This window comes from Lasiosphaeria miniovina (genome assembly GCF_030549165.1).
Source record: "Lasiosphaeria miniovina strain SMH2392-1A chromosome Unknown B0T26scaffold_6, whole genome shotgun sequence".
NCBI lineage: Eukaryota > Fungi > Ascomycota > Sordariomycetes > Sordariales > Lasiosphaeriaceae > Lasiosphaeria > Lasiosphaeria miniovina.
In genome coordinates this window covers 2290406-2317660 of record NW_026848225.1, presented here as the reverse complement: position 1 = coordinate 2317660, position 27255 = coordinate 2290406, and the positions used below count along the sequence as shown (strand labels likewise).

At 53.3% G+C, this 27255-nt stretch overlaps 8 protein-coding genes across 8 annotated transcripts; 6 read left to right on the top strand and 2 right to left on the bottom strand.

Moving 5' to 3' along the window:
- Positions 1–194: 194 nt before the first annotated feature.
- On the top strand, positions 195–2372 carry B0T26DRAFT_754829 (beta-lactamase-like protein; the record flags this gene model as incomplete). Its single annotated transcript, XM_060445871.1, has 8 exons — positions 195–313; positions 382–420; positions 509–635; positions 701–806; positions 877–1138; positions 1192–1237; positions 1330–1766; positions 1883–2372. 8 exons carry the CDS (start codon positions 195–197, stop codon positions 2370–2372), a joined length of 1626 nt encoding a protein of 541 aa, XP_060292966.1.
- B0T26DRAFT_415726 (uncharacterized protein) lies at positions 2369–3278 on the top strand. Its single transcript, XM_060434891.1, has one exon. It carries the CDS (start codon positions 2560–2562, stop codon positions 3172–3174), a length of 615 nt encoding a protein of 204 aa, XP_060292965.1. The 5' UTR covers positions 2369–2559; the 3' UTR covers positions 3175–3278.
- A 54-nt stretch (positions 3279–3332) lies between these two features.
- Positions 3333–4611, bottom strand: B0T26DRAFT_754828 (velvet factor-domain-containing protein; the record flags this gene model as incomplete). The annotated part of the gene is made up of 2 exons (XM_060445870.1): positions 3333–4420; positions 4524–4611. 2 exons carry the CDS (start codon positions 4609–4611, stop codon positions 3333–3335), a joined length of 1176 nt encoding a protein of 391 aa, XP_060292964.1.
- Positions 4612–5957: 1346 nt separating this feature from the next.
- On the top strand, positions 5958–6762 carry B0T26DRAFT_722428 (uncharacterized protein). The gene has a single exon (XM_060442590.1). The coding sequence runs from the start codon at positions 6312–6314 to the stop codon at positions 6510–6512; it is 201 nt and encodes a 66-aa protein (XP_060292963.1). The 5' UTR covers positions 5958–6311; the 3' UTR covers positions 6513–6762.
- A 4480-nt stretch (positions 6763–11242) lies between these two features.
- On the bottom strand, positions 11243–12439 carry B0T26DRAFT_415536 (uncharacterized protein). The gene has a single exon (XM_060434890.1). The coding sequence runs from the start codon at positions 12105–12107 to the stop codon at positions 11484–11486; it is 624 nt and encodes a 207-aa protein (XP_060292962.1). The 5' UTR covers positions 12108–12439; the 3' UTR covers positions 11243–11483.
- Positions 12440–13048: 609 nt separating this feature from the next.
- B0T26DRAFT_722420 (uncharacterized protein) lies at positions 13049–13596 on the top strand (the record flags this gene model as incomplete). The annotated part of the gene is made up of 1 exon (XM_060442589.1): positions 13049–13596. A coding segment is annotated over exon 1 (277 nt), but the record flags the coding sequence as incomplete, so codon positions are not given.
- A 432-nt stretch (positions 13597–14028) lies between these two features.
- On the top strand, positions 14029–16799 carry B0T26DRAFT_722419 (uncharacterized protein). Its single transcript, XM_060442588.1, has one exon. The coding sequence runs from the start codon at positions 14966–14968 to the stop codon at positions 15353–15355; it is 390 nt and encodes a 129-aa protein (XP_060292960.1). The 5' UTR covers positions 14029–14965; the 3' UTR covers positions 15356–16799.
- Positions 16800–16965: 166 nt separating this feature from the next.
- Positions 16966–17523, top strand: B0T26DRAFT_722418 (uncharacterized protein). Its single transcript, XM_060442587.1, has one exon. It carries the CDS (start codon positions 17062–17064, stop codon positions 17335–17337), a length of 276 nt encoding a protein of 91 aa, XP_060292959.1. The 5' UTR covers positions 16966–17061; the 3' UTR covers positions 17338–17523.
- The last annotated feature ends 9732 nt before the right edge of the window (positions 17524–27255 follow it).

Genomic DNA, 27255 nt, shown 5'->3' with positions numbered 1-27255 from the left:
TAAAAGCCTCGAGAGCTAGGGAAAGGGAAGTAGACAAAGTGCTTATTAGTACGAACACCTTGTTCGTACAGACCTACTACGTACCTCATTCACGATTTAGCTTGGTTGCACCCGCGCGACCGCTACTAGCAGTTGCAACGACGCCACCAATACCTTTGGGGCTCTGGGTGACGGGACCGGATTTGTTGCTCGCCATGTCAACCTTCAACGGCCTGGTGGCCGAGTTTCCCGATATCCGAGGCATGTTTCCCGCTCTTCGCGCTTGCAAGGAATGCCCGAGTTCGGTTTCTGACGAGACCCGTATTGTGCTGCAGTTGACTTTTTTCGTAACCACGCACATCTTCGCCCACCGCTGGCATGTTTCCTGAGCCATGTGCACAGCGACCACCTCGCGGGTCTTGAGAGCCTGCGGTCGCCCTTGTAAGACACTGGAGACACTATGCAATCTTGTCTATGCCTACCCTCGCATGGTGAGCGTCCTGAGAAGCCTTCTGACTGGCTTCGGTAGCGTCTATTGTTCTGCAGCCACCAAGGAGATGCTTCTCCGCCTTGAGAGGTTCCCCTGCCGCATAAACTATGCTAAGGGCATCTTGGAGGCCCGGATCCAGAGATATAAGCACCTCAAAACCTTGCTCGTAGGATAACATCCAACAACAATCCTGCATAATCGGTATGACCATCGCTAACACAAAGTGTAAAGAAACCGCTGCCGTTGGATACGCCAACGACCCTGGAGCTTGAGCCCGGTAACCATATCCGGGTCACTCTTTTCAACGCCAACCATTGTCCGGGAGCTGTGATGTTTTGTACGTCTTTTCCCACCTCGCAATACCTGGCACGGCGGCAGTATGTACTGAACTGTTGGTGATCGAACAGTATTCGAAGGCCAGGGCAAGGCTGCTCTTTACACGGGAGACATCCGCAGCGAGCCGTGGTTTGTAAACACGCTAGTGAGGTCGCCTTCGTTGATCGAGTACTCATACGGCTTTAAAACCATTGACACCATATACCTCGACACCTCCTTCATTGACGATGACGTTGAATTCCCACCCAAATCCGACGGCCTGCGTGAGCTACTGGAGAAGGTAGCCAGATACCCTGCCGACACCATTTTTCATTTCCAGGCCTGGACCTATGGGTATGTCTGACATATTAAGCTCCTCTCTGAGCCCGTGCTAAGACGTATGTTAGATACGAAGATGTTTGGATTGCTCTCTCCAAACTTCTAAATAGCAAGGTAAATCTGTCTATCTGCTCACGTGTGTTCTCTACGGCCGCTCGCCATGTACAAAAAGTGTATTGTCAATTGAGCTGACGAATAAAATACAGATCCACGTCGACGAGTACAAAATGCTCATTTATAGCTCCCTTGTAGCAAAAGGGGGCTCTGACGGCACCAGCATCAGCACTGGAACCGCACGGCTACCGCAACATCAACAGCAATTCCACCTGTGCCCTGAAGCCGCGCCGCTGGTTGGCTTCATTTACGGCAACACGCACCACTCCGGCTGTCTGACGACGCTCCACGATGTTGACACTCACGGGGAGCGTATTCGTCTTCACAGCTGCGAGAAAGGCAACTACTGCCAGACGGTCGTGGAGCAGTCCAGCCGCGGGGGTGTTGTTTGGATTCGGCCCATTACCGCCCGCCTCCCCGACGGACAGGACATTGCAGAGGTCGGCGTTGGCGGCGGCGGCGACGACCTAGAGCGCGAGGTTGAGCTGGATTATCTCTCTCCCTCCGATATCGAGTCTCTTCTCGACATGTGAGTTGCTTAGATCTCAGCCGCGTTGTTTCTTACTTGCCCCTTCCTTTGAACTTCTGATACAGTTCAAGAAAAGACACCAAACCAATTATCTCACCAACTAACCCCCTATACAGAATTTCCCTTAATGCTGTCGAGAACCCACAAACCCCGTCCTCTCTCGCCACCACCGCCAATGACAACGAAGCTAGTGAGAACTCCAAGGACAAGGAACAGATTCGCCTCTTCCTACTCAACGCCGCTGCAGCCGGCCGCAAAATCCCACTCGACGTTGGCTTCTCGAACTTCAGTGACAACAACGAGACGGAACTGCGGGCCGCCCTCGAAAACATCGCCCAGAAATCAATGCCCTACAGACAGCAGCAGTTACCGGCCTCGACAGGCAAAAGTAACAACCAATACCAGCAGGACCGCCCAGAATCAATAGGAGGCGACAACGACAGAGAAAGAGAGACCTTGCCAAGCGTCATCACATTCCCCTACTCTCGACACTCGTCCTACCAGGAGCTGTGCCATCTCGTTGGGGCTTTCCGGCCCAGAGATGTCTGGCCATGCACCGTCTCGCCAGCCGAGTGGTACGAAAAACGCAAGTATTATTCCAATTAGCTACGTTTAATCCCCATCTTTTCATCAGCTAAAAACATGACACCTTCAATTCATGAAAAAAAAGCATCGGGCGAAAGAAATCGAGGATATAATAATCTAATTTTTTTAAACCCCAGACATCATAATTGCCGACCTCTTCGGTCGCCTATGCTCTAGCGAGAGCGTGAAATTTCGGCACGACGAACTCATGAAGCCAGAATATGCAAAATTAGCCTCTATCTTGGGGCTGCTACCCGCTTGGGACAGCCAAGCTAGCACCACCACCACCTCGAGCAGCGTTGCTGAGCCGTCCTTGCCGAGGATTAACCATCACGAACAACAACAGCAAGAAAACGAGCAACAGGGGCATGAGAAAATCCAAAAAGAACAAGACGCCATTGGCTCCCTGGCACCAAGCCGGCAGCAACATTCTGTACCACTGTTGGGTACACCGCCGACCCAGCCAGGCAAGCAACAATTATCCCAGCAAGATGGCCGCCGCCGCCGTCGCCGCCGCAGCAGCAACGCTTCGGAAGTATCTTCCGTCGAGTCCCAGCCAACCAACCCTCCTCGAAAACGCCGCCCAGCCCAAGAACCTAACCCACAAGAACATGACTCGTCGAGTCCCGAAGAGGCCGACCTCGCTTATTGTATACCACAATCTTCTTCCCAGGCTTCGTCTTTGTCTCCCTACGCCCTCGAGGCCCGCGTCAATGCTTTCCGAGCAATTCTTGGAAACGCCAAAAATAATACTGGCACCCAAATTGGGCTGCTATGCACTTCCGACAACCATTTTGTACCCGACATAGTGCTTGGGGAGTGAATTATGCAAAGGAGAATCCAAACAAGCGCGTGGCGCGCTATCCAGTAAGAGCAGAGTGGGTGGTGGATTAGGAAAATAAATACGAGAATGAAAAAAAGAAAAAGGTGACGGGTATATTAGAGGCGTCAAAAGCCGTTGCGGTAGCAGCAGTGGCTACACTATAATTGCGAGTCTGGCGGGAAATTTGTGTAGGGCGAGAAAGTGTTGACATGGAGCTCGACGCCGCGCTCCGGGTGGAGCTGGCCATCGTGTGTTCTCGGAGCGCTGCTGTAGTGTGTGGGATGGCTCGGGATGGGCAGGCCGGCCATGGCGGTCTGGGTGGGCGGCACGGCGAAGCTGCTCGAGATGGGGTATTGCGCCATGGGATCCGGCACCGTCCGCGGGCCGGCTTGCGCGTAGGGCGAGTACCCGCTGTCGTAGTTGTGGTTGCCGTCGCCAGAATCCATTGTCCGCTGCCGCTTGTTGGACCGCTCGTCGTAGCCGCCCGCGTAGCCGTACGCGCCGCCGTACTCGCCCCGCATGCTCTGCGGCGACTCGCTGAAGTAGGGGCTGCCCTGCGGGCCCATCGAGCCCCTGGACCGGTCCATGTGTCCCACGGCGACCCCCGAATCGTGCAGGCTGCTCGAGCGGCGCAGGTGGTGCGGCTGCCCGATGGGGCTCACCTCAGGGCTGCCGTGGTTGGGCCCATACTGCTGCTGGTGCGCAGCCGAGTCTCTCATTTCGCCAAACGTGTGAGCAATCTTGAGGTTGCGCTTTCTCGTCGTCACGTTCCGCGAGTCCTTGCGGAGGCGGAGGCGCACGCCCTGATCGCTGAAGGACCGCGTCAAAAACGTCGACTCGTCCAGTCCGGGAAACTCCTTGTGCGGATAGACTTTGAACTTTTTCGACTCGGTCCGCGCCCGCATCAGGCACTCCCGCGTGCTCATCTTGAGCTCGAAAAGTATGAACTCGAGCTTATATATGCCCTCCTTTCGCACCGAGAGGTCTCCAAAAACGAAGAAGCCGCCCTGTGTGTTGTCCGTGTCCTTGAGGCTGTACAGAGACGAGACGACGGTGCCCAGGAGATCGTTCTCCTTGGCCTCGGGCAGCAGGTCCGAGCCGTTTGGCGGGCTCTCGCCGTCCTTGTGGGCGCGGAGCAGCCTCGCCGTCAACATGAGGTAGGGATTCTGCAGGAACGTCTTGCCCGGGTCCTTGCGAGGGCTGACGTTGAGCTGGACAATGGGATAGGGGTCGATCGGCTTGCGGTCTGCGTCTTGAAAATTAGTTTACAGATGCTCCCCACCCAAGTCGTCGTGGCCCTCCCTGTGAAAGGCACGGGACGGGGCCTGGAGGTAGGTGGGCAATCATACCTTTCTCCTTGCCGATGGCGACCCGGGCCCTCTCGGGCTGTTGCCGCACCACCAGGGTGTAGTCGGTATCGTGGAGTGTATACGCCATGCCGCCGACAATGGAGGCACGTTTTTGGGTGGTCCGCCAAACGTGTCGTCTGTCCTGCTTCAAAGAACCGTGGTTCAGATATCTGTGGCTGCTGCGGGGCAAAGCTAGACACGAGGACCAAGTTGTTAGTACTGGTTTTGGGAGGCGTTGTGGTATTCAGAGTTTGAGTAGGTAATCAGTGGATGGTGATGTATGAGGACAACAAGTTCCAAGAGTTTGGAACGGGCGAGGAAAAGCCGACATGAAAATTGATATCAAATGCACAGAGCTTCCTCCGAGCCTGAAACTATAACGAACCTCTTTTTTATCTTGCCACGAGTTTGGCAAAGAATGGCGGGTCCTGTTGAGAACACAAGGTTGATCGTGATATTGGGAAACCCACGGCTGAGAGGCGCCACAAAGTCTAACCCGAAAGCTTGACTTTGGCAAGACCAGTTGCTGGCCACAAAGAAGGAACCTTGGTGGCAGACACGTGCTAAGAGGCGGAAGCAAATTTGCGCCTTCCTTCAGCTGTTTGCGAGAGAGGTGTCGAGGTAGGTTCGGAACTGGGGCTGTGGCATGACGCGATCTCGCTCGCTTCTTTCTCGCCGGCTCTCAAGTCTGCGCTCGTGCTTCGAGGTTGAGTGAGCGGGTAGGCATGTGCCTATTGCTCCAGTAGTTGAGAGGCTCGGTTGTTGTAGACTCTTGTCGCAAGGGAAGAGGCCCAATTTAAAATCCAAAAATCCAAACTCAGTTACTTCGGGTTCCAAGGCGTGTCAACCGAGGCCGCTGGCACCGGGTAGTGCTCCGGCTTATACCGGTATGTTTATTTACTGTGGCGTGAAGAGCTGAGATATCGACAGGCTCCAGAGACGTGGAGAGGGAGCGTCTGGTTTGTTTCAACGGCAAAGGACAGACAGGAGCTGCGAGAGGTGGCTTATAGTCGAAGAACGTTGACAACCAAGAGGAGGGCAACAAAGTTACACGGAGGGGAGCGGCGCCGGGGAGGAGGTATAATAAAGCTGCAGAGAGAGAGCTAGGAAGTGGGTGAGAGAAGGACAGACGTGGGCACCAAGGGCGTGAACGTATTGGGTGAGGGGGACTGGAGCAAGTAAGCAATGCAGGTCCGCAAGGGGGCGTGGTCAAGGTGGGGCCTACTCTGCCGAGGGCTCGTGGTGTAATGCAGCGCGTGAGGTACGGTAGCTTTGTCCTTTGGGCGAAGTGTCGGCCGTCTCAGAGGGCGGGGATGGGATGGGACTGCTCGCAGGTAGGCAGGCAGGCAGGCAGGGCCAGATGCTGGACAATGCCGGCAAGCAAACCTCGAGAGAGGTTGACGTCGGATCGTGGAGGGCACTGTACATACAAGACGGACAGGCAAACGGTTAGATGGAATGCTTCAGGTATCTGCAGTCTGCAAATGCAAGTGTAAGTGCAACTGCACGTATCAGGTAAGGGTAGGTAGGCGATGATGCGGCTGCGGGTCGCGGAGGGTTGGAAGCGGCCGGATTTGGAGACGTGCTGCCAGCCAGCCAGACTGGCTGACTGACTGACTGGATGGACACCACTGGACACTGGACACTTGGAGACGGACGGCAGAAGGGACCAGGCGGGAGACGGAGCTCACGTAGCAAAGGGCAGGCCGCCGCCCAGGGTAGGAGGGTAACCCAAGGGACAGAGCCCTTGGGACCGAGGCAAGGTAGGTAAGAGTCTAAGGGATTGCAATGGTGCTCAGGATGGCCGCCACTGAGGTGTCCCTTGCCCCCCCTTCTCCACCCCCGGAATATGCCTGGAGAGAGGTCTTGGTCTTGTTTGTGCTCTCCTGCCCGCCTCGCTCCGGTCCCCAATCGAGCTGCCTTCCGACCACCGAGTGCTGGGTCCCGGCACACCACCAAGCGGAGCAAACAAGCCAAGTAAGGGGCTAACTCAACAAGACGATTCGACGTGTGTACATACCTTGGATAGGTCTAGTGTTCAGGCTGGCGCAACACGTCAAATAGCCAAAAGCTAGATAGCGTGAGCGTTGATCGGTGCCGTTAGGGAGCTGTGTGGAGAGCTATGTATGGGGAGCCTGGGTCTGGCAGTGTCTGGGTCTGGGTCCGGGTCCGGCGAGGCGGGCAGTTAGGTGACAAGTGACAGCTGCGGCGGCAGCGGCAGGGCAGGGCAGGGCAGGGCAGGGTAGGGCGGGACAAGGTTCGAGGGCGGCTTTGGATGGAAGTCCAGGTGCTTGGCAGTCGTCGATATTCGTTTTCGGGACCAAAGCAGGTAGGTAGATGTGTCGAAGGGGGATCCCTGGTCCGCGGGTTTCTTGGGGAAATCAGGACTTTTGAAGGCCGAAGAAGGGACAGGCAGACAGGACAGGACAAGCAAGCAAGCAACACTGCACCGACAGACAGGATGTATTCTTCAGTCAGTCCGTCAGCCAACCAAGCTACCTAGCAAGCCAGCCAGCCAGGGTTAAGGCACAACCAAGATGAGATGGCGCAGGTGCGATGCAAATCCGGAGAGCGGAGAGCGGGATAGCCAGTCAAGGGCACAATGCCGTGTCTGACGTGGGGTGGGCGAGTATGCTAGTGTTGTGCATGCGTGATGTGTGTGAGAAGGAAAGAGAGAAAAAAATAAGTGCGTGAGTGTGTGGTGTGCAGATCGAGGCTTGGCCGCCCGGTGGAGGACACTGCAAGTGGAGCAAGGAGGCTGGCCGGAATGTCTGGTTGAGATGGCGATGATTTTCTGGAACCCGTCACACGTAATAAGGGCTTGGGGGGGGGGGGGGGTGCGATGAGACGGACGAAATGGGATGGGGGTGGTAGACGAGATATAGCTATATCGGCATGCTAAGTCGCAGTCAAGGCGCGAACGAGGTCGGAGTGCCTCACAGTCAGGGCCGCTGTACTTTGTATGTACATACAGTATGCATACACTCGAGTGAGAGTGGTGGGCGGGCAGTAATAATAGACTGGCTAACGGAGCGTGATATGATTGACGGCGAGGAAGGACGATGTCTAGACCAGATGCTACTAGGGGCTCTCAGCAAGGGCATATCTCCCTCCACCTCCAGCAGGGTTTCCCAAGGCTTCCAGGGCCCAGGGCCTCACCCATCCGCCGTCCGGGGCCCCTGGACAACTCTGTAGCGTAAGGCAGTTGAAGTCTCCGGAGGCGGATAGAATTGAAAGCCAACAGTCACATCTGGGGCACATATGGACGGGATACATGGGTGGGCGTTCCGAACGGGCTAGACTCGATAGGTGCCTTAGTGTAAAGACAACAGAATCCAGAATGGATTAATGTACCCCGTACTATGTACATCCGAATACATACCTTACCTCCCATTACCTCCCGTTACCTCTTCCGACACACTCCACTCCTAGGCGTTTGTACACACATACACGGACGTGTATGTGTTGTACACAAGTCCAATACGGTACGTCCATGTGCTTGGGTAGTAGGCAAGGTCGGTAGGTAAGGCAGGTACTGGTAGAGGTTGCCTTGGGTACATAGTACGGAGGTGGTGAAGAAGGTGGTGCAGCTCGAGAATGGATACGGATAGCTTGGCAACCTCTGCGGGCTTGCTCAACATGGAGAACGGGCGGACCGTTGAGTTGTGCTAACACTAGGGCAGATACTAGCAGCAGATGCTAGCAGCAGCCCATATCTCATCTCATCGGCTGATGGCGCCCCACGTAAAACGACAGTGGACGGTGGCGGGCAGACAAGTCGAGCAGATACATACCCTACCTCCCAGGTAGGGTAGGGTACTGTCAAGACAAGGGTGGTCAGAGCGGGCAGGGCCGACCAGGGTGCGTGAGAGATGGGACGACAGACGCCAACGCCGCAGGAGATTTTCGCAGTGACACGACACGACACGACACGACTCGATTCGACTCGACTTGACACCCACTGGCGGGAGCTGGAGCTGCTTGGCGGCGTCGGCGGTCCTTGAATCTCTCTCTTTCTCCTTCTTCCAAACGTCTCTTGGGTATGCTCTGGGTCCGACGCCTCACGGGGGCATGAAGACAGTCGGCGGCGTGGGGAGCTTGAGATGCCCGAACCCAAGCGCCATCCTTCTGTTTCTTCCTTCTCGTGGGGTGCGCTTTGCGCGAGCTGCACCCGCCGCCGCCTCCGCAACCACTAGTCCGGCCAGGTACTTTATTTCGCCCCATCACATAAAAAATGTAGGCTAGGTAGGTAGGTGGTGGGTTGACTTGACAGACAAGCTGCCCTGCGGTGCTAGGTAAGGTATTAGGTGCTTCTTAATTTTTTTTTAAAAAAAAAATAGTCAGCTCCCTCCCCCTCTTCCTACGCGGCGCAACCTAGCAACCCCAAGAGACGTGGCTTGCTGCTTGGCTTGAAGCTTTTGGCTTTGCTGTGGTGGGGAAAACTTGGAGAAATCGATCCGAAGGAAAGAAAAAAAAGCAAAGGGCCTGCACGAGAAGAGCTCGAGGTCCTGAAGCCGCCCGCGCGCGCGCCGCGGCGTGGGCCTGGGGAAAGCTCGAGTGTCTCGGTTCAGCAAAGGCAAGGTACCCGGTACCCGCCAAGGCGCAGAGGGCCATTCTGGATAAATGTCAGCCACTGCCGGAAGTGGCCAACACGATGCCCAGCGAGCGCCACCGCGCTGAGAAATGCGCCCGCTATCTTGTCCCTTTCCCATTTCGACCACGATGGTCTGTGCAAAGATGGAATGCTCCGAGACTTGCCTCTTCCAGTTGTGTATAGTACCTGTTGCAAGGAGAACTTGTACCGTACTCGAGCCTGCCCCAAATAGGACGCGGGGTGGGTGTTAAAAAAGATTGTGGTCTAAGTGTGGAGCACGCTAGTCTGCAAGCGCCAACCAGTACTGAAACTCACAAATATGCAAGACGCGGGTGCTGTCTTCTTCAGGTACTGATGATGCACTCTGCAGTCTACCCCTCTGTGCGACCCCGAGACAGCCTAACCCAAGGTGGGCCATGTGTCTGGCGGCGGCGCATGATGTGAGGTCTCTTATCACGAAGCACAGGAGCAACTGGTGGCTTCATTTCCTCGGCTTCCAAGCGCCAGTGGCTGCTCTTCTCCAATGCCTGCGAGGCCTGATGGCTTCTCTGAGCTTCTAGTGCTGCTGCTGCTCCTTATCCCGGCGCGCGAGAGCGGCGTCTCGAGAGTCAAGGCTCTCAGGCAGAGGCAAGTGCATTCTTCTCGAACAACGGCCTGTCCCGGCATTGAACGACGCAGTGTCCGACAGTTCCGTTCTGGGTTCTGTTGTCTGTGCGCTGCATGCATGCATAAACACGGAGCAAGGCTCTCTTTTTCCAGGCTCATTCTCCCTTCCTTGGCCGTTCAACTTTCCAGAGCTTTGTTAGGTTCGGGGTTTTGCTGAACAAATTCATCTGTCCTTTTGGTTCCATCGATTAGCCAGGACACCCATTATAATACCCGAGCTCATAAACCTCCGGGCAGAGCCATTTTGCTGTTCTGTTTGTACAGATTCCCGTCAGGATCATTTTCTGTATTCTGTATCCGTAACTCCTAGCCCTCCATTGTCGGGACCGAGTACAGCATACTGTACTGTACTCCGTACGCTGGGGAAAATGAGGCAAGCCATCTCCCGGCCCTTAAGGAGACGGCCTGTTCCATCTTGTGGGTTCCAAGGTTGGAAAGTACCTACGTATCTTCCCATGACCAGCATCCCGTAATCTCAGGGCATTGGTCTCCCCGGAACGGATGAATACAGACGCGTCTCCCGCCAATTTGTGGCACCAGTTGGACGCTACCGACACCAGCCCACCCGAAAGAGTGAGCTTGCTGTTGGAGAACGCAAGCTTAGACACTGTTCTCGTTAGGCCACCTGGACGGTTTCCCGTGTACACAGTATGTATGTGCGGTAGTATTGTATGCCCGGACACCTATCCAGCATCCATACACTTCACTGACCGGGCACAGAGCGGCCAGTTCGGGGGCCCTTGCTTGCCTAGCCAGGACCAGGGCACCCAGGGCCAAACTTCCCCGCACCGCTGTCTTCGCTCCACCTCAGGTAACGCTACCTCAGGGAGCAAATCTTACTGACAGAACCTCCAAAGAAGTTCTAGCACAGTCGGATTCGATCCCATTTGTTTGTATGTCATTGTAGGTGCGGCACTTATATTGCGATAGTCGGGTGGCGACTGGTAAGACAGGATAGGGCCTCATGAGCATGTCGTAGTGTATGTATGTACTTGCGTCATGTGCTGAAAACGTGGCCTTGCCGGTCTGTCCGCCCAAGCCTCCCCTTCGAGAACCTGTCCGTCTCCCTGGTGTAACGGAACGGAATCCCGCCTGCATCAGCTTGAGAGTGCGTGCACCTGGACGTGGTGCCACATCGAAGAGATGTAGTTCTTTCCCTTCAGGAACAGAGAGAAGCAGTCCGCTAATGCAGGAGAAGCTCTGGTGGAAGTTGCCAAGCAATTCACAGACCCGAACGGTGTTGTGCTCCTTCGTTGTCTCTGGACCTGAGGGTGCCGCCATCAAGACGCGGTTGGTCAGAATGTATCCTGGGCAAGGTACCCATACCTGCACAGAAACTGTGTGCGTATGTCTGTTCCTGTCTTTATCTTCATCTCTATGTCTCTCTAGAGTGCTGACCAATGCACACTAGAGTTGATATCCAACAAGAGAAAAGAGATGGAGAGACCTCTATCAAGACAGCTTCCGACTAGGCCTACGCCCAGTGGGAGTACCCCAATGCTACATGGGCAATTAATCCCCATCAGGGTGACGATATAGCTAGCGTCCAGGAAGAACACTGCCCGCAATTACGCATCCACCTTTTTATAGCGGGAATCCTTCCTTTGCTGGACTGGATGCTGATATTAATTGGTTCCAGGGTGTATCAAGACGCATGCACTCGGGGCTGGGACCAACGGGAGGGCGAGGAGCTTGCGGGCTCAATCTGGAGGCGGCCTTTCGTTGAGCTCGCTGAGACTGCTGAGCAATAGCAGATAATAATATGAATATTTGTGGGCGTATCGGGATACATTACTTGGATCAAAGCACTTGCAAGTGGTCCTGAGTTTCGAGTCCCTTGGCCTGGTGACTGCCTCTTTGGGTTGGGGGCGAGACCGGCCCGGGAGGGGTGATTGGAGGTGTGCCTGCATCCGCAAAAAGTGGGCGTGAGGAAAATGGCTTGATGATGGAATCGAAAGCCGCCAATGCTCCGTCCAGCAAACGTCAAGGCGGTAGGATTCATCTCGAGCGCGACAGTCGACCGAGCGCGCCAAAGTCCATGTTTGATGATTGGCATTTTCGAATGTCTGAAGAATCTTCCAAAGAGAGGTCAAAGCGAACGGCGCACCGAACTCCAGGTGACTAACAGCTACGACTGACAGGGGTAGCAGCCGGGCACCAGCAGGGATCAGGGCCCGAGACTTGATGCGAGCTTCGTCGTCCGCTGTCAAACGAAAAGGCAATTCGGCAGCTCCACACGAGCTCTTAGGCGGGATGGTGAGATGGGGGAGCGCCATTTGTCTATGGCCTTGTTTCAGAGCCCGCGCATCGAACAACAAGAGCATACGCAGCAGCCTAGGTAGTAAAGTGCCTAACCCATAGAAGGGCGCAGACTGGCGGGGGAATATCAGGCCTACACTGCACTTACCTAGTGTCAATACTTGTTAGCATACGTAGTGGAATACGCGAGTTGATACGGATATGGGTGGGTGTGGGTGTGTGAGCGACTGTGAAGGTGGGAGTAGAGTAGAGACTGGTTCACGTTGATGACTGAACGCCAAACGGTATAGGACGCCGGAATTTGGACTCGATGGAACCGAATGTCATGTGAGTAATCTCGATTCCGCCCCCGAGACGAGACACTCCCATTTGGTTTCTGCTCCGAAGAAGGTTGAGTGGGCAGCGTGCGAAATCTCGTTTGCCATCCTGGAACTGTCTCTAGAAATGAGCAAACAGTTCCAACGAAGCCGTTTTGTTTAATTAACTTTGTTCAACTCCGTCTGCGTCCAAGTTTAGGACAGACGTGCCTTTTGTTTTGAGTTCTTCTTGGTTTTCGTCCTTTTGCTTCTTTTCCAGACCCGTTCTATGGCCAACCACGGAACGCGAACAAACGGTTTTTCTTTTCTTTTTGAGAAGGGGTTTGCTCTGGCCCGGGCAACCTTTCCTTTGCAAATCTTGGTTGCCCATGTGCCAGCCAACCGTGACAGGGGCGGGATGGCAGACATCGGCCGCACCATGCCGTCCGTTGGTACAAAAAACACGCTTGGATTTAGGTTGGCAGTAGGTGTGGGTGGGTGCCGCTGCAGAAATGTCAGGACAGTAGTAATGGCTACCTACGTTAGGTTTTTTGTCCCGCTGTTGCACTTGAGGGTGAACAGCAATAACAAATATTGCACCGAAATGCCGGCTCGGATTTGCGTTGAATCTCGACTGCCCAGGTTTGCTGAGGCCCGACTTGTTGGTCGATTTGTTCTCAATCTCGCCCAGGCGGCTGGCCAAGACGTCGGTAGAATGCTCAGAGCCGGCTTGCCAGCAAGATGCCTACCCAGACTAGCTCGACGTGCCCAGGACCAGATCGTGGAGCCTAGCTCCGTACGTATTGTCGACATCCATGCCATCGTCATCGTAAGGATTTCCCCCTCTAATAGTCAGGATATGGTAGCTATAGCAATTATCCCATCCCGTGTGCACAGTCGTTTGGGCGCCAGCAAAATCGGCCCGTCAAACGAGTTTGGCCATATCAGACTGGCTATACCAACCATGAGTACGCTAACTACCTTGCTACTAGAGTAGTCAAACGAGAATCTCCAACCGGCTGTCTTGGCTGGCTCTCAAGCTCGTTTGCAGTCTTCTTGAGAAGAAGCGCTATACTCTTTGTCCCGAAATGACACCTACAATACCGAGCAGGTATGTACGGGCCTATACAACAGGTTCCTGGCAACTTTCAGGTAGGGTGGATTGTGTTCTTCAGCATTGGAAACCTACCCAAGACAACTGGGGTAGGCCAGGTACGTAAGCAGGGATTAAGCTTTGACAAGGAAGCCAGCCCAGTTTGTCCACACGCCCCACCAGTTGGTCCGATCTTATCAGAAAGCCACACCATCGCCGCTTCCCATCAATCCGGGCCCAGGGGTCCGAGTTGCAAACAAGTTGTTTCGATGCAGGCATAGCATAGCAGGCAGCAGTTCTTCCAGGCAGCATTGTCCCAAATCATCTGATGTCAAGCCCTATGACGCTCGCTTGTGGAACACGCAGACAAGATGGGGTGCAGCATGCCTGGTTGTCGGAATCGCTTCTCAACAACTCGGTACTTCGCGCTCTCAGATCTACTCCGTATACGGATACTCCGTACAGAACGAAGGATTTAGTGCGAGCGAGGAGCATGACAGCTCGCAGCCCGGCACTCGTTCATGCAGCCAGTTGGAGCCCCTCTCTGCCCCTCCAACCCCAAACCGGAAGCCCCTTCCTGAAGACTCGGTGGATCTAGCCGAACTCACAAGTGCCCTAGGAAGCTTCCAATCGGCACCTTCCCCTCCCGCGCTTCCCATCGCATCGCTCACTTTCCTTTTCAGATGACAAGAAAAAGCAAAGAAAATGAATCCGAAAAAAGACCAGAAGCGCGCGGGCCAAAAGCCACAACTTGGAGCTTTCGATGGGTCTTCCTTTGGAGGCTTCAAATCCGACCTAATTGACTTCTTAGTGGTGCTTACTGCTTCAGTTGACCACACTGATCGCATATGATCATGTGCATACTTGGGAGGTAAGATGTATGTACAGTACATACATACGACATACAACTGCCCAGTGATGTGCGTGTAGTACAGTACGTACGTACATACACAGCACCCAACCCAACAAAGACGTTATCAGACTCGTCAACGTCGGCTTCTGATCGCCGTAATATCGTGCTCACACTTGCTCGCCCGGGTGCCGGACCCGCCAAGAAGCGATTCTGATCGGCACTTTCCATCATGCAGCGGGTGCCTTTTGCTTCGTCTCAGAAGACCAGGCCGAGTTTCTAGTGAAGGGGTTTCCGCGTCCTTCGTCAGTCGCGTCCTGCGTCAATTTAACTGTTTACCTGGATTTCAGTCGCCCAGGATTACCATCATCACCACCAAGTTGACGACGCGAGAGGCCATATCCCGGGTTACGCACGCTATACTATGGCACATGTCTTCTCGCCTCTTCCCGCCCGGTACCGGAGAAGCCGGGCTCCTGATGAACCAGGTCTGCTTCTGACCCAGTGTCGTCTTTTCTTTTGCAACCAGCTGCGTCTGGCGCCTCGTCACAATACGGCAACGGCAATCCAGTTTCTGCCAGGGTGAGCACTCCCCTATCGTGACGACGTGCAACCCTTCAACGGCCAGGGTCCCGTCTTCACCCGCACATTGGACAACGGTCGAGTTCTAGTACAGCGACGGCGATGGCGGCAGCGCTATTTCTTGGGGTGTTGTTGTTAGTCCGTGTGGAGCGAAGTCAAAGACCCCCCCCCCTCCCCCAATTCCGTTCTGCCCACCCAGCCTTGCTCGTTGCGCGGAACATTTTGCTCCCTCTTCTAGATGTTCACAGACCCCTTTTTCCATTCATCCTCCAACATGCCATGCAAAGATTCCAATGCATCATCGCGCAGTGCGCACAGGCTGGCCACCTTCACCACACATGGCGGACCAAGGATAATTCCCTGTCGCCACGCTTTTCCACCGTAAATGCCCCCCGTGATGGTGCTTCGATTGGACCTTCGATTGAGATTCTACTTCTGTCCGGGCGCAAATCGCTCCCCCAATCGAGAGATGAAGGTGATCTCGAGAATTGACAACCCACGCGTCCAGTACATTAGCGCGTTGATGCCACAACGGTGCGAGTTCTGGATCTGCAGGGTGCCTGTCCCTACCGTGCCTCATCGCCTGAAACCAAGGATCGGCCGCGGCATGAACCGGATATTGACTGAGCAGTGTGTTTCTGGATAGGACCTCGATGCATGATGTCGGACGCCATCAAATGTCTTCAGGTTCCTGAGCCCTTCCCTTCGTCTGGTGGCGTTCCCAAGCCACGCTGAACAGGAGCTACGTTCCCTCGCCAATTTCTCTGTGACGCAGACAGACAGACAGAGGGCTTTCCTCGGGCAAATCGAACATGTGCCACCTCTCTACAGCTGCCGGGTTCCTGGCTGCTTTCCTTGACGCTGTCTTCACACCATCTTGTGCTCTCCCGCCAGACTCACGCTATTTCGCTCTACAGCACTAGCTCCACGTGTCGGTTTTCTTGCGACAAGCGGGACGAACTGCACAATGCACTGCAGACTGGTGCCTTGTGTGCCCTCGCAGAATCTATTCCGAGCACTGACCTCGGGTTTGAGGACGGCCGTCCCACCATGTGTATGTATGTAATATGTATGTACAATACATAATCTACAGTACGTGCCGCATCTGAATACGGAAGAGGGAGATGTTTCGCTTGGCCAAATACAGCCATGAAAGCGGAGACCACGGCCAATGACTGGCAGGGCCCTTATCCCTCCCCCCTATATCAAATGTATTAAGGCAACCCAACTTTGCGCCCGCCACTTCCCAGGCTTTCATTTGCTGGGCTCACCCGTGCCGTCCTCTCAAGCTTCCCCGGTTTATGCTCCCTCGCCTCGCCTCTCCTCTCCCGCTTCCAAGATGGGTGGGTGGGAAATCAAGAGAGGCGCATTCGCTCGGAGACACGACTCCGAGTCCTGAAACTTGGCCTGCTCCCTGATTGCGCGTCTAAAGTCTTGTCGAATTGGGCGCTCTTCGTCTTGATGGCATCGCGCCTGGCCTCTCAAGCTGGCAAGGTGTTGGAATGATGATCCGGGTGAGCAACTGATCTCGGATGTGCCGTTGGGCCGGAAAAAGACGCTGTCCAATCGCCGATTGAGAGTCGAAGCCGACCTCTCCTTCGTCCTGCACGCATTGAACTTTTCGCTGCCGGTCTTGTCTCAGGTTGCGGATCCATGGCCATCTAGAAGCCTTCCCCATGCGACCAGTATGATGAATAATTAGTCAATGTCAACCTCACGTCTTCTTTTGGAAGCAGACTAGATACGGGACTATAGTCAGCTTGCAACAGGTACTTTGTCGACTCATGGCGTTGAAGTAATTGCCAATGACTTACCACCCTAGCTTCTCACGCAGGCCAAACCTAGCCAGAGAATTCTCTGCCACAAGCCTGCATTCCGGGATCGCCTCCATCCCGCACCCGGAATGGACTATACCGCTATACCCGCTGCTTTGAGTGCCTTCCTTTGATTCTATAATCAATCCAGGTAGTTGAAATTTCATTGCAATTGGCCCCCATCTGGTGCGTCAAAGTTCCCGCATGCCTTTCCCGGATTGCTCTCCCCAGCAAATAATCCACTCTGCGGCCTATGTATGAGACAGGTGATTATTCATATTATTGTCTATGATATTCATGTTTGCAAACGACGGCGATTTTTCTTGAAACCTGCGCCCAAAGGTGTCCAAACTTTCAATCGCCTTTGAGGACACTGGACCGTGGATGACCTTTGAAAGGCTTGATCCCGCTCTGCATGCCAACAAACACCGCGGCCATGGTTCGACTCTCATGGCCCGCCCTCTCACATCTGCTGCGCCTGGTTGGGGCTTGCTGCCCTTTCCCAGGCCCCAGGTACTCATCCCTCCAACGCAATGTTGCCAGACGGCCGGGCCGCACTGCATTTCGGTGGAGCCGTCACTCCCCGTGGTTCCATTTTCGCGTCCCAAACCCTTCGCACAATGCGCTTTGCATCTGCGCTATATAGACTCTGGGCCCTAACGCGGCTCAGAGAATGTCGCACAAACGTGATACAAGACTTTGGGGTGCAGCGCGGCCTCGTCTTGCTACTGATTTTGCCGAGGGGGTAACGAGTCGGGGTCGTCGTTCACGGTCAGCGGGAGAGAGACACTCTGCCTACCTGGTCCTGATGCCAACAATTTCCCTGTGCCGGGTTTTTTCTGTCCTCCGCCCGCATTCTACTAAACCTCGCGGGCCGTGCTGTATGGTAAGCCTCTTAAGGCCCTGCGGCCACGACCCGTCCGCGCGAAAAGGAACTTGGGAATACCACCTCTCTCTCTCTCTCGCACTTGTGTTGTGTGGGAAAGCCCTTGTTTTTCTCGCTTGCGTCTGTTTCCGCGGCCCGCTCCTCTCCTCCCTTCCCCGCGTCGGCCGTCTCGCGGGCCAAAAATAACACATTTTTGGGGGAACAACGTCGATATTATTATATCGTACTTGCCTGCCGCCCGCTGGACCCTGCAAATCAACCAATATCAATATCGATATCTGAGAGCCCCTTGAGGCTCTTTCGGCTTGGGTGGAACGACACTGCCGCTCTACTCTCGCTTGCCCCATGGGGTATCTCAGCCCCTTTTTATCGTGTCCTAATAAGACACTTGGGTTCAATGTCAACCGCACGCTTCTTCCCCTTCTCCCCTTTCTGGCAGTACACTAGTACCTGGCAGACATTTCCGTGGCCGCGCGCTTGCTCGCCACACGTGCATATACTCTCGTGTATACATGTACGTATATGGACAGGCATGTACCGACCTGACAATTAGCGTCTTCTTTTTCTCCCCTAGCCCCGCCGAAGTCTCTGGAAGCAGCAGCAGCAGCAGCAGTAGCAGTGGCGGCGGCGGCGGCTGTGGCGGGCCATCATCCCTGGTCTGGACCTCTAGGCTCTCGACTCCACACAGCGACTTGTCGCTTTGCTTCTTCAACCGCCCCCCTTCCCCCCCCTGCCACCCCCAGTCGTCACTTGACCTGGCCGTTCCGGTACCACACACACACACAAGCACACACGCGCACGCATGCGCACGCACACACACACCACCCCTCCCCATCCCTTTCGTCTTGACCTTTGGTACCCCGTACGTAGCTGCTCAACTCGGCAGGTCGTTCCGTAAAGGTTCGTCGGCCGGTCAAAAGTCGCGTCTACTCCCCAGACTTGGTGAGCGCGCGCGCGCGCGACCATGGCCGGCCGGCAAAGAGCTGGTTCTGTGGTGGGCTTACGCCTGGCCTGGCTGATCCTCTCCTGTCCTGGCTTCTTGGTCTTTGGTCTTAGGCCTCAATGCCCCCTCCCGCCCCCCCGTCATGACAACCGAATGATCAGAACAGAGGGACGGGAAATTCCCGGTCCTATCCCCTCCTAGATCATAACCCAGGCCACGATGCGGTCTCTACGCCCTCTCGTATCTCTGCCGAGCGCGTGATTGTCTCTTGTCGAACCATGTTCCTTGCTGGCGTCGCAATAATAATAATAATACCAATAATAAAAGTACCGTATAATCGCTGTGGCTGTGGCTGGGTCTGGCGCTGGGCCGGGCCGGCCCCCCTCCTCAATTCCCCTGCCATAATGAACTGCATTGCCTTGGAGGTTTGCGGAGGAGGAGGAGCGGATTCGTTCGTCGCCGCGCGGTGTGTCGCTGCTGCCCGCTGTCTCTGTATCGTCGTATGGATGCGAACTTACGTACCGCGCTTCAGACCTGAGATGGCGAGTTTTGTGAGCTTGTTTGTTGATTGCAATGTTCCTGCCCAACCCCCGAGACCTGTCATTATCTTTCGGCTTTCTTGATCTCATATCTTAGACCTGATATCCCGTTGGTTCAATTGCTGCAGATATTCAAGCAATTTTTATATTCATTAGTTATAGCCCCTTCTGCATTCTATTCCCCTTCAACATCGAAAGTTTCTGTAACTATCAGTAAGGTTACGTACGTACCGCGCTGTCTAATGGCCAGCGACCTATATCATGAGTGGCCCGCCTGCACGTGGGTCGCAGGTAGCGGACGATGCATGCACGCACGCAGCATGTAATAGCACATGTTGACGGTGTGGGTTGAGGTCTGTATCGTGATGGGTTATGTGAATATGTACAGTACCACGGAATCGTAACGGGCGGTCTTATAGCTTGTTGTTTTTATATCAGACTGCGAACTTTAGCTCTCTATTGAGCTTTTGTCTCGGTATTATGTACGAGTTTGTCAAAGGGGTACGTGCCCTCTCCCATTCCCCCCTTTTCCCCATCCCGTTTTAAGATGAGTTTGATGTTCTTATTCATTTTTTGGCGGTGGTTTTGTGTCACTGGTGCACGTGTGTTGTGTGTGAGTGTGGGCTGTGAGTGTGTGCGTGCGGTTTTGCGCTTTGATCCCTCTCCCCACTTTCCCCCCCTTCTCAGATTCTCGCCAGTCGGGTTTAGTTGTCCCGAGTATTGTTTGTGTGCCAGGTGAGTGGTGGTGATACGGGGTTCTACCTTGATCAGGCATATCCTGCTGAGCTGTCTTATCTCGGTCTTTATTTGTCTCTCAGGAAGAACCTATTGTCCTTGTTTTATACACTCGTTACATGCAAAGGCTTCTCTATAAGAGCGGCAGCGGGGTACTAAATTCTGATATGACGGCAACCGCAAGCCGGAAAAGGAGACATGTTTATCTTGTTCAGGGGAAGTAATTATTTACATTGGACCTCAGGGAGTTCAAGCGTTGCTCAGCTTGGAATTTCGCGGACAGCTGCAGCAGCACAACTTGGGCAGGCATGGGAGGTGCCCGGTAAGGGAGGTAGGCACCTAGGAATGCAAGTAAGTTACCACCCCGCAGCCGACCCAAAGTTCTCCCTTCGCCACACCCGCACGCCCCTATTAACCGATACTCTTAAGAACTAACTCACAACAAACGAGCGGAAGGAAGCAAAAGAGGTCGGCAAAACTAGTTTGAAACATGTTTGGTTGGGCAAGCTCAAGGCACGGTCCTCTGCTGACGGCCCACTGCACGACAAGAGTCAATGCGTCAAGAACTAAAAATTTGGGTTTATTCGAGCGAGTACAAATTCGGCGTTGGCTATGAGCCAGGTTCGTTCACCTATTGTCATGAGATGCTCATCAGAGGTCAGAGATGGCGGGGCGGCGGTTGTCTGCAGAGTGAGGTGGTTAGCCAATTCGCCCAGTCTAGACCCCGTTCAAACGTGGCCGCATGTTCGTTTATTCTTCCGCCCGCGGGCTTTTTCTTTTCTCCCTTCCCTTCCCTTTTCTGCCTCTGCATCTGCCTCTTTCTGTTTGCGCGCGCATGCGTGCCACATGTTTCAGGTGAGGTACATGAGGTGCTTTGCGCGCTAGTGGCGACGCAACATCGTTTTTCCCACCACGATAGGCTGGCCGTTGGAGCTGGCGGGCTTGTTTCAGATTGCTGCTTCTTCTTTGGCTGTTGCTGCATACGGATTACACCTAGTGCAGCACGCACAGACATGCTTTTCCTTGGTGGTTGCGTGGCCGATGGGCGATACCTAAAAATGTACGTGAAAGAAATGATGGAAAGAAGCGCGCCGGGAAGAAGCGACCCTCTTTCCAGGTGCATGCCAAGGTCCTGTTATTGGCCTGTACCAGGTACCTAGCTTACCTTAGCTACCCTACCCAAAGTCCTCTGCCTACCCTTCCCTCCGCTGCCGCCCGGTGAGGTAAAACACTCAAAAGAGGTATATGTGAGGCTCCTTATATGAGGGTATCTCCAAAAAACGCAAACCAGTTCCGGGCTTTCCCTTTTTCTCCTTGCGTCTTCGGTCCGTTTTCTTGCTATTTCTCTGTTATCGTTCCAGTCGATTACTCGCAGCCACACCCCTATTTTCTCCTTTTTTTTTCCCTTCTTTGCAGCCGGTCAGTCTAAACACGGCACGGACGGGGCACAGGAGCACGCAACAGGAAAGGATGGGGGTCGTCTCTCACTCTGATTGGGGGATGAGGGGCTCACTGATAAATAGAAAATTTATGCTTGTTTTCCGTGCCCTGTCCCTCTCCTCCGTTCTGCCATGACCCTCTACCCTCTTTCATGTGAGGGAGGGGCGGGGCGCGTGGGTGTGGAAAATGGTGGCGTCGTCAATTCGGCTCGGTTCGCTCGTGCCCAGTTTTGTTCCGACTTTCCCTTCATGTGCGCCGCTTGGCTGACTTTGATCGAAATACACTACCGTGGCCTCTAGGCTCTGTACATATGAACGTGAGGGAGGTCTGAGGTGGGGAAGCGGAGGTGAGGAGGAGACGAGAGAGAAAGGTGTGGTGCAATCGTTTTTTCGAGACATTCTATTTAGAATAAATACCCTCCATGTCCCTCGTGGTGGTTGTAGCAATACTAGACCGGTGTTATAGGGGGCGGCCATATTGTGTTCTCCCAAGGTATGTACCCATTGATAGTAATTATCTAGGTAGTTTCACAGAATCAAGAGACCATCACATGATCTCTTCTCCGGTTCTTCCGTCTCAAGATTTTGGTATTACCCGCTATTATTTATTGTCTGTCGACAATTCGCGCCATATCCACAAATCAAATTGTTTTGGATTGCGTAATTGTCTACCGAAGTACCAATCGTCTTTATAAACAATATTCAGCTAGAACTCGTATTCATGTTAATTTCCAGGATGTTAAGAAGTGCAAAGATTTGAAATTGACCCTGCAGTTATCTTTGAATTACCCAAGTCTTGTGTCTCTTGGTAGATACTTTAATACTTACAAGTTCTATTCCTCTTGAGCATATAGACCAGCTACCTAAGTGATTGAGTTTTCGTCTTGTTAGTATCTGTTGACACTATAAGTCCAAGCACCTTGAGGTGATCGACAACAGCAACCTTGACTTTCTGACTTGACGGCGTGCATCGTGCATCGCCTCTGCGTGTACGAACACTGTACAGAGTTTCAATATCGACGTTGGCGCCTCGAATTCCCTCCTTGTATTCGACCGGCGATGGCATACATTCCTCGAGCACCAATAGCTCCCACTGTATTTTATGAATTCGGAGATTGACGTTCACGTGTCCTTGATCCGAACGGCGGTATAATGGGAAGTTTATTACCTCCCTCAATTACTTAGCTTGTTGCCAAAAAAAACCCTGAATTGGGTCTTCTTAACGTGCTGACCACCAGCTGGTGGGTCAGAAGACCGCAACATACTTCGACCAAACTTCAAAGATTATTTCAGAGTGAACAGCTGATTGAAGCATTTGATGTTAATCCACCCCACGAACCATCTTACGACTTTACAAGCACTGCCTCCCCTTGCTGTCCGTTCCATGATCTGTCCAGTCTGATTCAATTTAATCACACAAGTCTTTTCTTGTTTGCTTATTACGCCACCGCCATCACAATTATTCGACGAGAAACCAAGCCATGGCACATACTTTACATCACTACTAATTAATGATGCTTACTTGCCTGCCAGGGCCTTCTGTCCTCTCCCATGTATGGACATGGTTACATAGTTCCGACCTGGTCACCTGACCCCATTTGGGATTGGGAAAGGTAGAAGCCCCTTGGTTCTGAGTTGCACAAAAATTGCTGGACTTGTGGGCGGGCGCTGTCAAAAATCAATCGAACCTCAAAGGGCTGGATCTTGGGGAGAATGTGACAAGGGCTTTCGGACCCGACCATTGGACACGGCAGCGAGGGGTTGGCCGCCAAACTCCGGTACCGAATGGAGCTATCGGAACCTGGGAAGTGCGGCCGCCCTTCAACGATTGCGACCCCGGCATCAAGTACCCGTGACAGCCCCAGAGCTATTACCAGGTATGTGCATGAGACCTGGCAGGGTGGCATACCGATTTGGATTTTTGGAAAAATTGGAGAGAGCATGGGTGTTTTGTCGAGCTACGCGGAATATTAGCTGCATAATTACGGAATAGTTGCGCTTGTATCGACGATTCCTTTCTTAGATGGAGTCTTTCCCGCCCGTTTAATGGCTTGGATCCATTGCTTGCGTTTACGACCGCAGCCGTGGCCCCTCCAGGCCTCCTCCGCCCATCTTTGTCACTGTAACAGGAAAACAGGTCAGATGGGCCGCGGGGACCGTTTGTTCTGACTGGCCCTTCCCGGCCCGGTAGCCATGTTCGGCAATGTGATTGGTCTCGCACAAAGTTTGGCACGATGTGACGACGGCTCGCGGAAGTCAAAAAGTAGAGGCTGGACCCCTGGCCATGCGTCTTGAAGGACACGCCCCCCCTGGTCTGCAGACCGTTGTCAATTTCGTTCCACGCCCCACGCCCCACTCCCTTGAGCTCAGGGCTGGCTTGGCCGTGTAAAATTAGCAGCTTTTCGAAGGACAACATCATGTTTTTATATGGAATACCTAGTACCTAAGGCGCAGGGAAGGGCATGGGGCCGTGAACGCATGTAATTGTACATTGGTGTAAATGAAGAAATATGAGCGTTCTGGCGTCATCTGACAAGCGGCCCGAACTGGAGAAGTGGAAGGCGAGTCAAATACCAGGGATCGACGCATATCATCAGTAGAGGAGGGGTCCAAGTGAGGGGAAGCGAGTGCGCGGCCAGAGTCTCAGTGCGGAGAAGAGACCACGTTGACGGACCCGATTGGAGTGCTAGATTAGGAACTTGGTGAAGGGTGAAGGGTAGATGCTAGAAGCTCACTACTGTACATAGTAAAACCTGTCGCTTGACCCCGGCACCTCAGCCGGATTGACATCCATTGTCCAATGTGATGTGATGAGTGGGATTGGGGTGCGGAGGAGCCTTGGCTTTGGGAGCCTGGGAGGAGGAGGCAAGAAGCAGTCACAGCACCCCTCCCCTCCCCGTGTCTCGCAAGGGCAAACCTCAATATCGAGACCCCGGTTCGGCTTCCTCGCATCTGACGTGACCTGGGCAGCGGGCTATCAAGACGAGGTCAAGACGAAGCTCTTGATAGGAACAAAGCACTGACCGAGGGTGCGTTCGGTTGAGCGTCTGGCCACTCGTTTCTTTACCGGGGTCGCAGTCGAGGCCGCATGCTATGACAGAGCTCAGAGACGAGCGTCGCGTTATGTCTGCCGCCGTGACATCGACGCAAATAGCGTATCCTCAGGCTCGAGCGTAGTGTGTTGCCTTAGTTCTTGTGGTGTTCTTTGCCACCTCGACATCGGCCAGACTTGGTGCAAAGCAGCCGTCTAGTCTTGTTTGGGGCAGCTTGGAGGCCGCAGAGGACCGGATACGGTCTGATACAGCGCACCGGTTGATAGCTAAGGTATGATGGCTCCCGGCCCCTCTGGTAGCCGGACCTACCACGGATGCCAAGGACGTCCTGAGCTACATTCAGGGTTTCTCAGTAGGAAAGCGGCCGTTGGACAAAAAAAGAGAACTGGCGGCTGAGCCAAAGGGCCCACCCACATTTCAGACGCCGGCATGCAAACCCGGGCTGAGCGGTCTGGTATCGCTGGCGGAGCTGGAGGGTGCACTTGGTGAAGGCGGGACAGTGTGCAGTGTTGCGGTGAGATACCGTCCAGCATGGTGTGAGTTCTCTTTTGGGCGCGCGGATAAGTCGGTAGCAGTGAGTATTGCCCACACAACTCCGCATCTGTCCGGAGAAACCAGAACTGCCTGCCAACCTAGGGTTGCGTCTTTCCAGATTCTGCTTCGTGAGCAGCGAAACCGGCCTCGATTGGGCATAACCGTGTGCTTCCCGACTTTTCCGAATCCCGATGCGAGTTGCTTCCGGACCTTCGCACGACAGAAGGGACGACGTTTATCTCTAGTTCTAGCTACAACTGGTTAGACTAACCAGGAGCTAAGTGCCAGATGTGATTAGAAAGAAGGCGCATCAAATTGGCTCTTTTTTTTTATTTTTATAGAGGCATACGGAGTATTGATGTCACCATCACTCACGTCTTCAGGTATCCGTACAGTACAGTTAGTACATGCAAACCTCCGGACGAAATGCACTCGAGTCACTTGAACCATCTTACATACAGAGTTAATAATAAGAGTCTTATTAATAACTCGTAAAAGATACCCAAGTGCTCACGAGATCGCGTACACAAGAAATCTGCGACGAGCTCTTTTTTTCTTCTAGTCTTGTTCCTTTTGGTGGTCAGACTCCAGGAGGAGGAGGGAGATGAGGAAGAAACACCCCACCTCGACTTTTTTGCATCCCACCCACCCCCGCAAAACCTTGCCAGGTGCCCGAGCTTCTCCGATCTTGCCTTCGAAACTGCCTCGCCCCTGCCCGCTATTTTGGAGAATCGCGAGGCTTCATTCCTTCCATTTGTCCAGCCAGCCTCATCTCGCACAGACCTGCCGTTCATTCGATCTCGCTTTTGCTTCCCATTCTGGAGAATGCCGTCGTAGCACTGCAACACTTCCGCTCTCACTTCGCGAACCCCCCACTTCCCTCGTACCCTGTTCCTTGCTTCTTTTCCGCTTCGGGACTCGACAGTGGTGGGCGAAGAAGCAAATAAAAATGACAGCTCAACAAGCACTAACGTTGGCTAGTGGCTGCCACCTGCCGGGAATTTTCTTTTTCTTCGGCTTTCGGCAGCCACACCCAAGCTTGGACCAACCGTTTTCCCTGCTTTCCTTTTTATCTTCTCCCTCACGTTTCCTTGTCTGTTTTGAAACGAGAAGGAGGGAAGGGTGGGGGCGGAAATCTGCTCATCTTTTCAGGGGGAGGCAAGGCAAAGTAAGGCCGAGAAGTCAACCCGATCATGTACGAGAAACAAATTGAGGATTGCAGGACGGAGGAAGAAACACGATAATTACGGTAGAGAAATTGACGGCGCCTAGCCTCCGGAGAATTGCTTATGTAAGGCGTTGATGTTGACCATACCCAAACCTGAAGTGGTGCATGCCGAGACTTCAATGACAGCTGGTGTTGATGAAAGTGGTGATATTTCTCTGAGGCCATGGCGCCAATTAAATGCTACTGTCCTATGTTATGAATATCAACTAAGAATGTTATCTAATCTACCTAACTAGCTTGATCAAAACATGAAAATCATTTTCGGTTTCTTGATTTCAAAAAGAATGAAATGAAGAAGCAGGAGAACTAGGTAGTAGAAGATCTAGAATGCGGGCACGATAAGCTGACGCCACGAGCCGGATGATACCGACGGGCAGTTAACGAGAGGTATTGCTTTTGTTTATCTAATGCTGGATGAGCGCTTTCGACGATGGCAACGCAGACTGAAAATAAAAGCCTACCTAAGTACTAAGCCGGGGTTCTAGATACCACCTAGACGGATTTACCCTTTGAGAATATATGCATAGAGATTCATGTGTAATTCAGATATCGCGAGCATATCAAAGACGAGAAAGCAAGCTCAAGACTCTCGAGTTATAACTAGGTAATTAACAGTCAGTGACAAGAACTATTCTAGACTAAGTTGGCTAATGGGTACCTATCTCTTTTGATATTACCCCTGTCCAGTCGTTCCACTGCAGCTTTGTCGGCCCAAATCAGAAAATTGTTGCGAAATAATTAATGGTTGACACTATGGACATGATGACCAGCTAATATGCAGTGTAGCACATGTGAGACTTCGTGTCTCACAAGGTATTGAGCCTCCCAGGGGCCGGAGACAAACCCGTCTACCTGCACGGAAGGGAGAGAATGAGTGAAAACATAAAAAATGGGCCAAAGAAGTAAGGAAAAGGAGAACCTTGATCTACCAATCTGCTTTTGATTATGTGCTGCATATTGATCAGCTGTAAACAGGAATTGCAGCGTGAAGGTAGTTGTTTGATTATGAACGAGAAATTCTCTGTTATCTCAACTGACTGTGTGATGATAACCATTATGTCACAATATTGGGATTAGTGAGCAAGAAATATCTAGAAGCTGCTATGTGATTCTTCGCCATCAGCTTTTGCCACTATTCATAACTATAAAAAAGAGACTTTTGGCCCTGCCAAAGGAAACAAGAGATTAGACCTTTTCAGACAATTCAAGCCTTACCTCCCC